General features: G+C 35.9%; 1 protein-coding gene across 1 annotated transcript in view; it reads right to left on the reverse strand.

Annotated features, from left to right (window-relative positions):
- CNTN5 (contactin 5) overlaps positions 1-18,111 on the reverse strand; it is a 1,378,753-nt gene that overhangs the window by 292,249 nt on the left and 1,068,393 nt on the right. Inside the window, exons 12-14 of the mRNA XM_047692818.1 lie at positions 4,635-4,771; positions 2,504-2,633; positions 356-506 (exon numbers count right to left, since the gene is read on the reverse strand). Of these exons, the coding sequence (XP_047548774.1) occupies positions 356-506; positions 2,504-2,633; positions 4,635-4,771 (418 nt within the window). The remainder of the gene's footprint in view (positions 1-355; positions 507-2,503; positions 2,634-4,634; positions 4,772-18,111) is intronic.

Here is an 18,111-nt window from a genome sequence, read left to right on the forward strand (position 1 = left end):
AAAATATTAAAATAATGACACAACCTTTAAAAATGATTATATATGACCTGTGAGTCTCTAAATCTGCAGATTCAAAATGAAACCCAAAATAACTAGCTTAAGGAACATGTTTGCTTTCTTTATAACCTGATGAAATTGTCTTTGGTGCTAAAACATCATGTAGGCAAAGGCATCTGACCCTCTTGAAACAGAACTTTTGGTTCTTTTCAATCATTATATAGACAAAATCATATTTTAATCTGTTAATGAAATATGGTTCAAATTATTAGAAAAGTCTTTCTTGTATATTCTTTATCATCTGCAACTTCAAAAAAGATTGATGTTAAAAATTTGAATTATGAAATAGACCTCTTACCTTTTATTCTCTCTCACTGCTTTGTCTCCCTTCTTCCAAGAGATGGTTGGTTTTGGAGAGCCTTGAGGTTTGCACTCTATGATGACTTCTTGGCCTTTGGTAACAATTATTGTTTTCTTCAGTTGATTCAATGCAAAAGTAGGAGCCGAAGCTATGACAAAAAAAAATGTTAATTCTACCAGAAGCAATGGCAATAACCTCTAATGGATGATTCATCATGATTTTGCAACTCTTCTGGGATACATTTCTAATAAAATTATAGGATACCTACACACATAAAGGGCATTAACTCAAAATTTAAACATAATTAATTAATATCTTATTGGCTCCTCTTTCTATTAGCAGATAATGATTCAATTAGGATTATCAGTTTTAATCATGAAAGACATTATAATGATCACCTTGAGCAAGAGAAGAAGGGGCTGGCCAAGAAAGTCTATCGGGGACTTTCTTTGGAAAAATGGGGGTTACATGTGGAGAAGTTGATCCTGTGTCTTCCGTTTCCTATCTATGAGTCTTAATACATATTTTACTTTAATGTTATACAAAATTAAATGTAGTTTTTACAAAAATACATTTATAATTGAATTATTTAAATTTCACTTAAAATTTAACTTCATTGTTTGCAGTTACTCAACAAGGTCTGATCATTCATTAATATTAATATTGTTTTCACTAGATTTTCATGAAAATACTTTTGATTAAATTTCTTCAAGTAATTCTATTGGGCAGCTGTGGGTTGAGGATACTGGACTAAAAGAATATGGGACACAGAGACCAACACACACACATAAAAACCCTTTTTAATCTAAAAGAGAACTTGAAAGATATGTCTAAGAGTCTACTCTATCTGAGACATTTATTTAAACCAATTTGACAACTTCATGGATATTTCATAAGTATTTTATGTCCATTATACAGTAGTATAATGCATGGCACAACAGCATTAAAAGCTATGTATATAACAAGAAAGATATGTATATAATTGAGTTGGGTTAAGAATTGAAAGAAAAGTGAAGGAACTTTATGTGACTGCAGGTAATGGTTTTGTTTGCTTACTAGGAACAGAACTTGTAAGAGGTAATTTTGAAAACATCTTTAGTGAATGAGAAAAAAAACATATTTGGCAGTATTTCTGGGTAAACTATTAACTAGGTGAAGGCTGAATTAGCTTTCTTTTTTTAAGATTTAGTTTATTTATATATTTGAGAAAGAGCACAAGCTGGGGAAGGGAGGAGGCCAGACTCTGCACTGAGTTGGGGAGTCTGAAAGGGACTTGATCCCAGGACCCTGAAATAATGACCTGAGTTGAAGTCAGATGCTTAACCTACTGAGCCACCTGCCGAGTCACCCCTAATTGACTTTTTAACTCAGAAATATTGCAGCGTGAGCTGAGAAGAAAGTACATTTGCATTTGATTAGTTAGGCTGTAGGAGATGGAAATTTGGACTCCTGTATCTATTTTAGGTGGGTTTATTATAATGTGGAAAAATTTTAAGAGCAAATATTCATAATTCAATAAGTTGACTTACAGTGTACTACATTTAGCTGATATGTAAATGATAAATTCCCAGATTCCTGAGATCTTAGGTATTTCTGTTAATATTTGCTTTGGGAATTTTAGTGCAGAGCAAGTAGTGGGCTCCTGCTCACTTTGGGTGACATGAGTTATGAACACTTAAGTCTCTCTCTTTGTATTACAAACTTCTCAGACCCACGTTTAGGAAACTAGAATGCTAAAAAGTAAAATCCATTCAGTGGCCCAAACATGCTCAGTTTGGGAAGCCTATTCTATTGGATGGAATCATTGGCTTAAATAGTAAGTACTTAAATAGTAAGGTGCTAGTGTCCTATCAAGGGTATAATCCTCTGAGACACCTGGATGTGGCCTCAGAAAGGCCTTCCTTTTCATGTAAGGATGATAATGGTTGATACTCCATGATGAGAGGGTGCTTTACCTTGGAGTGTTGTCTCTACCTTGGAGTGTTGTCTTGTCTATGGTTAGCTGTATGGGTAAATATAAAGCATTTCTTTTCAAGTTATAAAATAGGTTTTTACAATCACATTGTAAAATTTCAGTATAGGAAGAATTAGAGCATGAAAAGAAGCTACACATTTTTCCCATTTATTTACTTAGAAATTGCATACCTAGAATTTTCAGCTCAGCACTTGCATAAATGGCTCCATATTTATTTTCGGCCAAACACTGATACATTCCAGCATCCGACTGATTCACATTGTGGATCACCAATAATCCATTAACCATCTCAATCCTATTCTGTAACAAAATTAAAAAAAATAGATATAGAAAGTGAATAAATCACACAGATTTTGCAGTTATTCTTTCCTAGACCAAGGGGAAAAAACCTCCAATAAATACAGTTGAGCATTACTTGACAACTTAGCAATACAAATTAACCATTCATTATTTTATGATAAAATGTCTTTTGTAAATTATAGCTATTTCTTGGCCAGAAAAGATATTATAACTGTATATTCCTGTAGTTATTCTTATGAGTTTTAGTTTCAGTTTTGTTTTTATACTGAGCAGCTTTTGTTTAGTATACTAGTACAGCTTGTGAAGTATAATCAGCAGATGAAGATTTTATTTGACTTCATTTTACAGAAGGAGAAGGGGTTCACATGTGGCCTTTGGTGACAATTGCGACTGTAGGCAAGTAGGACAAAGTTAAAAATAGCCCAAATCAAAACAAGAATCCTTTTACGATGTTAATCTAGTCAGGGATTTGCCCTTTTCTCACTTAACAAATTCAGGAAAGAAATTGCTCTGCAACTGGAGTCTGTATAAAATTATTGGTCAAAAAATATTAACTCCATCATCAGATAAAATATAATATAGAAGTCAAAACACTGAGCATGTGCAAATTGCGGTCAAGTGAGGCCAAGAGCACATTTCAAAAATGAACTTGAAATTTAAAATGTTGTTAAACAACCAGGTGTCTTGTCTACTTAATGCCAAGCAAATCACTCTTTTAATTTTAGTGAGCAGTGCTTTACCTATCAAAATAGATGCAAGGTAATTTTACATAATTTTCAAAATAAACCTATTTACTTTACAGAAGTATTATCTACCAGTGGGATTTACTTTACTTGGATGCTGAAAGTAAAAAATATGACCACTGTATTCCTTTCTCAAGGTTTATCTGGTATCCCTGGAAAATTAGAGAGAAAGAGATAATGAATCAATGTCTCAGGATTCTCATATCCTCTTTTCTTTAATAGCTTTCTAGTTCTTTGTATTTCTGTATTTCTTTAGTGTAATTGTGTTTTCTTTGGGCCTAACTGGTTTTGGAATAACGGAATGTTGGAGCTGGATGGGACTATGGGAATGATCTGACACAATCTCTTCATTTTACAAAGGGGCAAACTGAACCCCAAAGAAGTAAATGACAGAAAAGAGGCCTTTTGGTAGTGGCAGGATCTGGGCAGAACATATATATATATATGTTTTCAACTTCATATACTACCCCTCCATTTTGGCCATACCTAATAAACTATTCTCCCTTTGCTTTCAATAAGAAAGTTAGCTAAAATTATTACTATTATTTTAAAATTAAATAGTAATTGATTTAAAAAAAAAACATGCAGTAGATTTACTAAAAAGATATTTAAGTCTTTTAAATCCTGCTAAGTAGGATGTCACAGAAAAAACTTGCCCAGGATACAGAAAGCTAGGATTCTATTATGGTCTCATTTCTCACTAAATATGTGACCTTGGGCAAGTCACTTTACTTCTGGGCCTTAACTATACCATTTGTAGGGGGACAGCAACAAGGTAGATGATATCTAAAAGTCAGCAGGGCGCCTAGGTGGCTCAGTGGGTTAAAGCCTCTGCCTTCAGCTCAGGTTGTGATCCCAGGGTCCTGGGATCGAGCCCCGCATCAGGCTCTCTGCTCTGCAGGGAGCCTGTTTACTCCTCTCTCTCTGCCTGCCTCTCTGACTAGTTGTGATTTCTCTCGGTCAAATAAATAAAATATTTAAAAAAAAAGTCAGTTAGAAATAGCAATGAATCTATGATAGTAATTGATATTTTCCTATGAATTTATAGGATTGAATAAATTAAAAGAAACAATGTATTACTTAAAAAAGTAATGAGATAATTTAAAAAAATTATTATACATCTGTTATAGTTCTCACTTCAAATACATTAGAAGGCACAAATAAGAAATGACTTGCCATAAGATGAAAAGAGGGTAGTTTGTCCTGTGTGAAATCCTGTTAAATTACACAAGAAAAGGCTAACATTTACCAATAGTACCTGAGGCAAGAGGGGCACTCCATTCTTCAGCCAACGGTATGTGGGTCGGGGTTTTCCAGTAGCCTTGCATTCCCATCGAAGAGGGCTCCCACTGTCCAGCTGAGTGTCATTCAGTTTTTCCACCCAGTGTGGATAAGCTATAAGAATTTAAGCATTAAAGAAAGATGATTTCATTTCTCAAATATATTACCAAATTCAAATTCATATGGAAGTATTCCTTGCATTAAAAAAAGTATTAGTTCTCATAATTGTAGGTATTTGAAAGAAGCACAATATTGCATTTCACGCTGAACTCTATGTAAAAGGATATACCAATGACAATATTGTGACAATTAAAAACACTTTTGTAAGCTAGATCCACTGTATCTTACTGTTTTACAAATTTATTGCTGTGCCTCCAGTATCTCCAAGGTATCAGACCTTGTTCAGAAGGAAATCAGGTACTTAGAGACATAATTTTTTCTAGGTATTAGGGCAGCATTAGCACAAACTGAAATAATACAGCATGTCTGTTTGTCTGTTTGCTGAATAACTGCCTTGCTTTTTTATTTTTGCTTTTCTTAAAAGAACCTGAATGGAATAGGAAAAATAATTTGTAAATTCAAATTCACTTGGAGTAAAATTTTTCTGTATTTACTAGTATTCTTAAAAAATTTTTAAAAATATTTTCAAAGTTACAAGTGAAAAATTACTTTATCAAGAAATAATGTAATTTTTTTAAAAATTATAAGGTACAGAATAACGTCTTTATTGACTAATTTTTAAAATAAAAATATTGAAAACCAAGTGACTATTTGTCCACAAATACTCTTTTTGAAACAACTAAAACAATAACTATGAAAAAATATTGAACTGAACGAACTTTTTCTCTTATCAACATTTTTGGCATAAACCAATAACATTTTACTTTCTGACAGTGAGGACTTTGATTATTGATTCATTCACCTCATACTATTTTGTCCTTTCTTAGTCTTAGAGGTTATTAGGGATATAGGAGCATCTATCTTACTTTTTTTTTTTTTAAGGAGTTTATACTGTGGTAGAAGAAATCTAAAGTCAGTGTCACAGAATATAATAGCACAAGAAAGGAAAGAAGATGCACTAAAGGAAACTGCACATGAATAATAGTTGGTCTGAGGGGGCAACAGATGTCCAAAAACTAACCAGTTTTGAAGGGAGGAGAAGGAGCAAGAGAAAAAGAACTCTAATTTATTAAATTCTAGTCTTAGGAACTGAGCTACATTATTGATTAATCCCTGTAACATAGATCCTGAAAACAAACATACTTAAATTTATGAATCAGGAAACTTTGGTTCAGAGAGGTTAAAAAAAATGTACCCAAGGTCAAACAGTTAATAAGGGATAATAACCACTTTCAAAATCAGATATTTCTGACTTCAGAAAGCATACAATTCTTTCAATCCATTCCAGCAGATTAAAAAATGAATCAGAAGCATTTATTGAATTCATAATGTGTTTTGCCTTCTACTGGTCTCTAAATGGGAATTTCGTTTTTAGTAGCTCATTTGTCTTCTAGGCAATATAGTCTGGTCTTTAAAGAGCCTTACTTTGGCATAGTCAGAATTTGTAGGCCTTTGAACAACTCTGTGATTCACCTTCAAGTCTAGGAGCTATCACGCAAAAATCTTACCAGGGAGAGCTTCAAATATTAATACTGACTTTTGTGGCTGGTTTCTAAAATCATTTCTTTTATAATTATCTGTCATAATAAGCTAAAAATACTTATAAGAATGGTAAGATACAAAAGCAATATTAAACTCTACTTTCTCATTAGGACTTTCTGTGTACTTTCCCACTCTACTTTGCCAGTTTATTTCATACTACTCATGACTCTTGTAATCCAAGTACACAGAGGTGCTGTCTCCCAAATACACCCTGTATCTTCATCAAATTTTTAAATCCATGTGGAATGTTTTGCTTCTCTTGTCTCTTTTAGTTTTACTAATAATTCAAAGTTTAGTCTAAGTTATATATTTATTAACTCTAAACTCAAAAGGGAGTCATCCGTACCTTCTTTGGGTATGTTTAGTTCTTAGCCACCTGGAAAATAATCACCATAGAGCTTGTGACTCCTGTTGCTGATTTAAACAGCTATTGGGTTTTTTACTTGTTTATGGTTTGGTACCCCATCGAGATAGCAAGATCATCAAGAGCAAAGTTGACATGACATATACACTTATTTTAGACATAACTGACCTACATATAAAATTAATTATAGGATATAGTTTAGTTATACATGTATATTTTTATGTTTTTATTTTAGGTTAGTTATATTTGCCATGTTTCTTTGTGTACTATAATGGGAATTAAAAAGAAATTGAAAAGAGAACTAAAAAAGTTACTCAAATGAAAAATTAAGAAAGAATTATTGAAATAAGAATATATTGTAACATCTAGGAAATAAAAAAATTAGAAATTAAATCAACATTTTTCAAACATATTTGGATTACTCTATAAAACTAGCCTAATTTAGAGTCCTGTTTCCAAAATGAATTTGTCATAGGAACCAACAATTGATAAATGAAACTAAAAAGAAATAATTCTGCTTCCTTTCAGTAACTATTTATTGGACACCACTATTGGTGCAATGCTTAACACTGAGGATAACAATATGTTACAATGTGTGTTTGCTGTCAGCTCAAAATCTAGTAGACGAGACAGACATTCAATTAGAATACTCAGATTCACTCTAACAGCAATTCTACAAATAAAAATGGACTTTTATACTGCCCCTAGAATTAAACACACAATCAAAACACTAGTAACTTCTTCATCTATCTTTTGTTAGGCCACCTTTTTTAGGGGGTAAAAGAATGGGACTTTAAACACCTAAACACCATTACACTCTCACCAGACGCATTGCATATTGACAACAATTTATGTAATACATTTGAGCTTCAGATCAGTCTCCAGGTTACATCATTAAAAACAGTAAGCAGATGTGCATAAAGAAACTCTTGCTTATTATCTCTTGTCATTAGAAAATCTCAAAACCCCTATTGATAAAAGCTAATTGTAATTGGTCTCCTTCATTACTCCTGTACTTTTAAGTGTTGAAGAGTCAACATATTTAATCACATAAATCATTTTTAATATTAAGACTCTCAGCTGTGAGGGGTAACATGGTATATTGGAAAGATGATACAGTTGGGGGTAAATGTAGGTTCAAATCCAATGCTATCCTGCCCTTGCTCTAATATGTGATCATGAATGTATTACTTTAATGAGTATCATCTCAAAGCCATAGATGATAATTCCTATTTCAATGGGCTACTATGATGATATATTGGTTATAAATATTGGTTACTTTACTTCCTCAATCTATTGTTCATGCATTAACATGAACTTCATTTTCTATCAACTGTGAATATACGTCATAACAACAAAATTCAAGGTAAGATACATTCTCCAAAGAAATAGGACTGAAAAAATTTTCTTCATGTATACAAGTTTCAATCCATAATATACAATTTTGTATTATCTTCTATGGTAATTATTTAGTGTATTTTAGTGGCTAAAATTTTTTTAAAGATTTTATTTATTTATTTGATAGAGAGAGAGAGAGAGGGAGAGGGAGAGGGAAATAGAACAAGCAGGGGGGAGAGGCAAAGGAACAAGAAGATTCCATGCTGACTGTAGAGGAGCCCAACAAGGGGCTCAATCCCAGGACCTGAGATAATGATCTGAGCCAAAGTCAGACACTTAACCAACTGAGCCACTCAGGTGCCTCAGTAGCTAAAATACTTTTAAAATCATGCTTAATATAGAAAAACACAGCTCCAGAGAAAAGAAAAACAGAGAATGAGAACTAATGGTGAGGATTTTTATTTTTCTCTAATACTAATAAAAGATGAGTAAATAGGAATTAACTACTGTCCATCATTTCTTATCTCATACCTTAGCTCAGCTCCTCAATATTTTCCTGAGAGGTAGTATCTTTAGTTGGAGGTCAAATGCTGATATTATTGCCAGTTCTAAGTTGGAATCTGGTTTTACAGCTTATTATTATTGGGACATGGAGTAATAAGCTCCTTAACCTTTCTAGGCCTTGGTTTCCCCACCTGTCAAGCAAGAATGCTAATTTCTAAGAGTTATTGCAAGTTAGTGCATGAAAAGTACCTAGTAGCTGCAATAGTGTCCAAAACAAGTTCCTGACAACTATTTGTTCCCTTCATTAGTCTCTTAATCTCCCCTCACTTTCATTTCTTTCCTTATTTTTCATGGTACAAAAGTATTTTATATGTACATCAGTACAGAAACAATACAGAGCCTATAGCTCATCCTTGAGAACTATAAGAGCCAAGTGAAAAGTCAATACAGAGACTTATTTTTACATATATATGTTTGTAATGCATAATATATTATATATATGCAATATATATTGTATTATATGTATTATGATATACATTGTAATATATATTACAAATATGTGTGTATGTATACACACACATATATATTACACATTAAGAATTGAACTATTACATTTTTTCTTCTTTTTAGGTTTGTGACATCCATGTTTCTTGGTCGGTAATGTTCTATCAAACATGGTACTAAATCAAAGCAGACAGATGAGTAGTAAAACTTTGTTCTCTCCTACTAGTGCTGAGCTAGACCAGTGGAACAGCATCTGACAGGATGAGGAACTGTAGAGCCTCTATCCCCCCCAAAAAAACCTAATGAACTGATTTATACAGAAAGCGTTTTAACAAACCTTTGGAAACACAACATACTATGAGAAAGGAATAGCTTTTATCCTGGTCTACACTTTTAGTACAGCATACACATAAATTTATATGTCTCAGTAAAAGAGAAACAGCAACATAGAAAGCATTTTTGTTTTCATAGTACTAACAGCTAAAAAGCACAGAGAACATAATACTCTGATCTTTGGTGAGTAATCCTGGAATTCTGAGAGTATATCTGCTAGGTTTGCCTGATTAGTCATCTATAAAAATATTTCCTCCAAAAATTCTTTTTTTTTTTTAAATTATTGAGAAAGCATGAGTGAGGAGGGGTTCAGGGAGAAGAAGAGAGAGAATCTTAAGCAGGCTCCACCTTCAGCGTGGAGCCCAAATTGGGGGTTGATCTCACTCCTGAGACAATAACCTAAACCAAAACCAAGAACTGGCTCCTTAATGAACTGGGCCATGCAGGTGCCCTCCAAAAATTCTTAAAAGAGAATTATAGAAACAGTGGGACTACCTCAAGACCAGCAGAATACAGTAATTCAAGAACTACAAATATAAGACTAGGAATTGACTTTTATGTGTAGCTTTAAGTAAAGGACAGCTCTCTCAGTTGATTGCTAAAGCCAAGACTAGCTGTGATAGAAGATGCTTCAGAAGTTTCAAGAAGGGCAGCTGGCTTGGGTAACACCCTTGACAAATCTCCCATGTAGTCAAAAACACCTTTGAGACTGCAGGACTGAAAACTGTGAGAGCACAAAAAGCCAGGTGGGACATGGGGAGCCTGCTGGGCCAAAGACCATTGTAGATGGTGAGTTCTTTCAAATGCTGACATACCAACATTGTACACTGGGAAAGGGGCCCTGGGTAGAATGCTGGACCTGGGGTTGTTCCAGAGGATCTTGACTCAAAAGAGGCTTCTGAGAAAGGCATCTACTCAAGGAGGAGGATTAGGATTACTGAACACAAGAAAGTGCTTCGGGAGAAATAGGTCTCAGGGAGAGTCAGGTGATTGTCTTTTGACCCATCAATACTTAACATTAATAAAAAGTTGAAGAATAATGGACCCTGAAAAACAATCTGAGGGGTTTGAAGGGGTGGGGGGTGGGAGGTTGGGGGAACCAGGTGATGGGTATTGGAGAAGGCATGGATTGCATGAAACACTGGGTGTGGTGCAAAAACAATGAATACTGTTAAGCTGAAAATAAATTAAAAAAATTAAAACAAAAGAGTTGCAGAATAAAGACAGTCTTTCCAGTATGTAATTCTTTCACATTAGCCAGAAACTCTCCCAGTTTACTGGGTAACACTGAGAAAGATATCATTGCCTGCAGGTGAGACCTAGGGTAGTGAATCTTTCTGGGAAACTGTTATAGAAGGTGATTTACACAACAAAGCCACCATCAAACAGTTGCTTAAATCTTTTTTTTTTTCTTTTAAAGCCCTGTAGTCCTCACCTTGATCCCAAAACCAGACAAGGATCCCATCAAAAAAGAGAATTACAAACCAATATCCTCGATGAACACAGATGCAAAAATTCTCACCATAATACTAGCCAATAGGATCCAACAGTACATTAAAAGGATTATTCACCACGACCAAGTGGGATTTATTCCAGGGCTACAAGTTTGGTTCAACATCTGTAAATCAATCAATGTGATACAATACATTAATAAAAGAAAGAACAAGAACCGTATGATACTCTCAGTAGTTGCTGAAAAAGCTTTTGACAAAGTACAGCATCCCTTCCTGATCAAAACTCTTCAAAGTGTAGGGATAGAGGGCACATACCTCAATATCATCAAAGCCATCTATGAAAAACCCACTGCAAATATCATTCTCCATGGAGAAAAACTGAGCTTTTCTGCTAAGGTCAGGAAGATGGCAGGGATGTCCATTATCACACCCCTGCTATTCAACATAGTACTAGAAGTCCTAGCCTCAGCAATCAGACAACAAAAAGAAATTAAAGGCATCCAAATTGGCAAAGAAGAAGTTGAACTATCACTCTTTGCAGATAATATAATACTTTATGTGGAAAACCCAAAAACTACACTCCAAAACTGCTAGAACTTGTACAGGAATTCAGTAAAGTGTCAGGATACAAAATCAATACACAGAAATCAGTTGCATTTCTTTACACCAACAAGACAGAAGAAAGAGAAATTAAGGAGTCCATCCCATTTACAATTGCACCCAAAACTATAAGATACCTAGGAATAGACCTAACCAAAGAGGCAAAGAATCTATACTGAGAAAACTATAAAGTACTCATGAATGAAATTGAAGAAGACACAAAGAAATGGAAAAATGTTCCATGATCCTGGATTGGAAGAACAAATATTGTGAAAATGTCTATTCTACCTAAAGCAATCTATACATTTAATGCAATCCCTATCAAAATACAATCCATTTTTTTCAAAGAAATGGAACAAATAATCCTAAAATTTATATGGAACCAGAAAAGACCTCGAATAGCCAAAGGAATATTGAAAAAGAAAGCCAAAGTTGGTGGCATCACAATTCCGGATTTCAAGCTCTATTACAAAGCTGTCATCATCAAGACAGTATGGTACTGGCATAAAAACAGACACATAGATCAATGGAACAGAATAGAGAGCCCAGAAATAGACCCTCAACTCTATGGTCAACTAATCTTTGACAAAGCAGGAGAGAATGTCCAATGGAAAAAAGACAGCCTCTTCAATAAAAGGTGTTGGGAAAATTGGACAGCCACATGCAGAAAAATTAAACTGGACCTTTTCCTTACACCACACATAAAAATAGACACAAAATAGATGAAGGACCTCAACGTGAGAAAGGAATCCATCAAAATCCTTGAGGAGAACACAGACAGCAACCTCTTCGACCTCAGCCACAGAAACTTCCTCCTAGGAACATTGCCAAAGGCAAGGGAACCAAGGGCAAAAATGAACTATTGGGACTTCATCAAGATCAAAAGCTTTTGCACAGCAAAGGAAACAGTTAACAAAACCAAAAGACAACTGACAGAATGGGAGAAGATATTTGCAAATGACATATCAGATAAAGGGCTAGTGTCCAAAATCTATAAAGAGCTTAGCAAACTCAACACCCAAAGAACAAATAATCCAATCAAGAAATGGGCAGAGGACATGAACAGACATTTCTTCAAAGAAGACATCCAGATGGCCAACAGACACATGAAAGAGTGCTCCACATCACTCAGCATCAGGGAAATACAAATGAAAACCGCAATGAGATACCATCTCACACCAGTCAGAATGGCTAAAATTAACAAGAAATGACAGATGCTGGCGAGGATGTGGAGAAAGGGGAGCCCTCCTACACTGTTGGTGGGAATGCAAGCTGGTGCAACCACTCTGGAAAACAGCATGGAGGTTCCTCAAAAAGTTGAAAATAGAGCTACCTTATGACCCAGCAATTGCACTACTGGGTATTTACCTTAAAGATATAAACGTAGTGATCCGAAGGGGCACGTGCACCTGAATGCTTATAGCAACAATGTCCACAATAGCCAAACTATGGAAAGAACCTAGATATCCATCAACAGATGAATGGATAAAGAAGATGTGGAATATATACAATGTGGTATATACAATGGAATACTATGCAGCCATCAAAAGAAATGAAATCTTGCCATTTGTGATGACATGGTTAGAACTAGAGGGTATCATGCTTAGCAAAATAAATCAATAGAGAAAGACAACTATCATATGATCTCCCTGATATGAGGAAGTGGAGATGCAACATGGGGGGTTTGGGGGGTAGGGAAAGAATCAATGAAACATGATGGGATTGGGAGAGAGACAAACCATAAGAGACTCTTAATGTCACAAAACAAACTGACGGTGGCGGCGGGGAGGGGGGTAGGGAGAGTGTGGTGGGGTTATGGGCATTGGGGAGGGTATGTGATATGGTGAGTGCTGTGAAGTGTGTAAACCTGGTGATTCACAGACCTGTACCCCTGGGGCTAATAATACATTATATGTTTATTAAAAAAAATGCCCTGTAGTCCTGAAACTTTGTTTAAAAGCCAGAAAATCTGTAAGTGTGAGCAGCATGCAATGTACATCAGCCACTTCATCTTTATGGCACTGTAAACTTGTGAAAGCTGCCATGTTAAATCCAAGAATCTGCTCTGATAGCTGTTCTTCAAAATACTTTCCTACCAAAGAGATAGATTCATTAAAAATAGGCATATAGGTGATTTTATTCTTTCCGGTCTTCTAATTCCTGGTAGTATGAGACTGTGAAATCTGAAACAATTGGAACTCATCTGTCATCCATGATAATGTCCTCTAAATATCCAACCACAGCAATCCATGCTGGGTCAGAAGCTGAAGACAACAGTGTGAGGCTCTCATCCTCTAAGGGGTCCCTCACTAGCATGGCCTCAGCATTCACATTCATGCACAGGGCAAGCAGGTCTGTGCCTCCTACTACACCCATGGCCCAACCTCCTCAGTGCTCCATAGACACCAGATGGCCTAGCAGGGTAGCGCCTGCCCAGGCTGGAGGCCTCAGGCTCCCTGTAGGGAGCCACAGGTTCGCTGGGCCCCACATCTGTGTGTGTGTTTCTGGTTACTTGACTGGCATCTGGTCTTCACAGTGTACCTTGAAGAATGGTGTGTATGTCTAAGCACTAATCATTATAATAGCATAGAGTTATAAAAATTATCCACTGTGTGCTGGGCATAATGCTTAATGATGGGAAAAATAGGAAAAATAACAAACCAAACAAAAATAGTCTTTGTCTTTATAATCAAATTGCAGACATTGGCAGGCATTAAAATTTGTGAGGGCACTCTCCAGAGATTTTACAAAAATAAGGAAATCTATAACACTACACTGCAATGAAAATAAAACTGTGTTCCTTATTGGATAGTTAGTACAATGCAATGTAATTTTCTCTTAAAAGTCTTGGTTACAGGTATATATTAATACTGATATATTTCTAGTCTAAATTGTCAATACAGTCATTTCAGTGATCATAGTGACAGTGTCCTTACCTACAGGGTGACAAATTACTAGTTGATGGAGCACATGATATATATTTAAACTCATAGATCACGCATCTTTATATAATATTTTTCTGTATACAAAGTACCTCCCATTAAGAGCTCCTTATATATAAAATTGTTTAAAATTGTTTGAGCTTCCTTCCTTACTTCCTTCTTTCCTTTTTCCCCTCCTTACTTCTTTCTTCCTTTGTTTTCTCATTCTTTTCATTTTAATTGAGAACTTTAACAAGGAACATTCAATTTACATTGGAAATATAAAGACTAAAATTTTTGTGTGACTAGTTAAAATGAAGTATTTTAATTAATCATCAGAAACTAGAAGGGACAGAAATAATCAAAGAAATTACCATAGAGGGCTGCCTGGTGGCTCAGTGGTTAATTGTCTGCCTTCAGCTTAGGTCATCATCCATAATTCCTGGGATCCAGCCCTGCATCTGCCTCCTTGCTCAAGGGAGAACCTGCTTCTCCTTCTGCCTCTCCCTCTGCTGCTCCCCCGGCTTTGTGCTCTCTCACTCACTCTCACTCTCACTCTCACTCTCTCTCAGGTAAATAAATAAATAAAACCTTAAAAAAATAAAATAGAACTATAATATATTTTATTTTATTATTTTTTAAGATTTTATTTATTTGACAGAGATCACAAGTAGGCAGAGAGGCAGGCAGAGAGGCGGGGGAAGCAGTCTCCCCACCTAGCAGAGAGCCCAATGCAGGGCTCGATCCCAGGACCCTGAGATCATGAACCGAGCTGAAGTCAGAGGCCTTAACCCACTGAGCCACCCAGGCACCCCGGACTATAATATATTTTAAACAAAAGACTATTTAATAGATTAAATATGCAGTTTTTCTAAGTTTCAATTATTACTAAAATTTTGTGGTTTTTAAAAGATTTATTTGAGAGAGAGAAAGAGAGAGAGAGAGCACATATGCAAGCTGGGGTGAGGGGCAAAGGGGGAGGGAGAGAGAGGAAAGAAGCAGACTCCCCGCTGAGTGTGGAGCTCCATGTTCCTTGTGGTTTGATCTCTAGAACCTGAGATCATGACCTGAGCTGAAACCAAGAGTCTGAGGTTTAACCAACTGAGCCACCCAGGTGCTCCTAAAACTTTGTTTTTTGCTAGTTTAATTTTTTTTTCCTTTTCATGAGTATTATTTCCAATTTTATTTATTTATTTGACAGACAGAGATCATACGTAGGCAGAGAGGCAGGCAGCGAGAGAGGGGGAAGCAGGCTCCCAGCTGAGCAGAGTGCCTGATGCGGGGCTTGATCCCAGGACCCTGAGACCATGACCTGAGCCGAACGAAGGCAGAGGCTTTAACCCACTGAGCCAGCCAGACGCCCCTTCATGAGTATTGTTATTCGAATGTATTGGTTAAATAAGACACATAACTTCACCTTAATTTTTATTATTTTACTACCATGGACTTCTTCATGTTGTGCCATTTGTTGCATTATGTTTATAATATAAATTCTGAATTATAAATAATAAAATTTATGGTTTAAATTTATGCCTACTACCTATATTACCACTTATTTTATAATGATTTGACCAAAAAAATGAGACTAGAAAGATTGAAAGGTGCCTTGGAAGCTTGATTCATCCATTGAATAACATCTAACTGACCATGTAAAATATTCCCGTAATTACACTTTCCAAAAGAAAGTGAGCCACAGGAAAATCCTTATGTTTTTTGTACTCTGTGAATATTGACCATTTGGGTAAAAAGTATCAGGCTCTAGTTATTCCAATAGGTGAAGATCAGGTGTTAGAGCTTCCAAAGAAATCCATTCCCCTGAAAGGAGAACATTCTAAATACAAACCATGGATACAGTGGAATATTCATCTATCATGCTACTCTGTATCAACTGCCAGTCAAGTGGAAATGCTAGCCAAGATTCTTCTACAGAGTTTGACGGGTGAGGAGAAAGGCTGTAATGCCCAAGGCAATAGGTTTAAAAGTACAAATTGGGTGAATATGTAATAATCAAGATACTTCTCAAACTGAAAGAGAGCTTGTTGTAACTGTCCCAGTGGTACCGACGTTAACTGGGACTATCCAGGCAAAACAGGAGCAGAGTAGAAAACCACCCTAAATATGGGCTACAGTGAAAGGCCAAATTCTTCCAGATACCTTCCCAAACTGTCAGAAATATGTACCGGAGTAGCAAGCTGGTCCAGTTTCTTTTTCTGGTCTACAATCTTGATTATTTTCTATCCAAAATGATGCATGCTTTGGGCAGGTCTGTCTTTAACCTGATTGGCCTACAGTGTACATCAAATTGTGTGTGCCAAGGAGAGCCATACCTTGTTTCTAAGTAGCATACTCTCTTTTTTTTTTTTTTAGATTTTTTATTTATTTATTTGACAGAGAGAAATCACAAGCAGGCAGAGAGGCAGGCAGAGAGAGAGGAGGAAGCAGGCTCCCCGCTGAGCAGAAAGCCCGATGTGGGGCTTGAACCCAGGACCTGGGATCACGACCTGAGCCGAAGGCAGCGGCTTAACCCACTGAGCCACCCAGGCGCCCCAGTAGCATACTCTCTTAAAGTAAACCAGTAATATTGAGTGAAATCATTTTTTCCCCATTTTCCTGGAAATAATTATTGCTGCTATGAATCAAGTAGCTGGAGTGGTGAGGGGTGCAAGTAGAGTAGGGCCATATAGAAACTTCTGTCTCAAACTGTGAATCACATTACAATTTAGGTGTGGGCCATTTTTCACCACACAGAAAGATTTGGAACTTCCCAGACTAACAGGCACTCCTTGCATTTTTTTTTAAGATTTTATTTATTAATTTGACAGATAGAGAGATCACAAGCTGGCAGAGAGAAAGGGAAGCATGCTCCCGGCTGAGCAGAGAGCCTGATGTAGGGTTTGATTCCAGGAACCTGAGATCATGACCTGAGCCAAAGGCAGAGGCTTAACCCACTGAACCACCCAGGTGCCCCACTCCTTGAATTTTTTGTATTCTGAGTGGTAATGTTCTGGTTGAACACCTTTCACTATCAGATTTTTATCTGTAGAGATAAACTAGTATCACTTCAGACTTTTGAGGATAAACTGATATTATATGAATGTTACTTATATGATTCAAATCAAATCAAACTGATGTGATCTATATGTTAATTATTGTTCACTGGGGTACAGAAGCAACATTTTTTTTCATATGGCTAGACAGCTTACTTAATTATGTAATAAGAAATCATGAACAGTTTGTTTTGTGAATTTCATCATACTACCATCCATACCCATGGCCTAAAAAAAAATTAAGTAAACAAACCAGTGCTAGTGTTTCAATCTTGCAAACTTCTAAATGGCTCTGTTTCTTTTCCAAGATGCTTTTCCCTCTTTAGCTTTTAAAGAACGGCTTAAATCCTTTGGAAAGCTTTCCCTGAATCAGCCCGTTAGAATGCAGTAGACTCTGCTCCTTTGCACTTGCCTTTATCAGAGCAGACAGCATGCTCTGCTCTAATGTGGGGTTTGTTTTTCATCTAATCCAATGAACCACAAGTTCCTTGAAAGCTCTGCTGCTAGTATGTCGAGCAATAATATACACTTAATAAACATTAATTGAATAAATGAATTTATGAAATATGCATGGTAGATTCAATAAGGTTGGACTGCTGAAATCCTAAAGGAGATATTAGAGATAAGGGAAGAAAAGTCACATTGAATTCAGATATTAATATTTTAAGCTATTCTTTAAAAGTTCTTTTGAAGGACATTAGGCTTTTAGGAGAATTGATCTTGAGAT

Source organism: Lutra lutra, chromosome 10 (genome assembly GCF_902655055.1).
Source record: "Lutra lutra chromosome 10, mLutLut1.2, whole genome shotgun sequence".
Taxonomy (NCBI): Eukaryota; Metazoa; Chordata; class Mammalia; order Carnivora; family Mustelidae; genus Lutra; species Lutra lutra.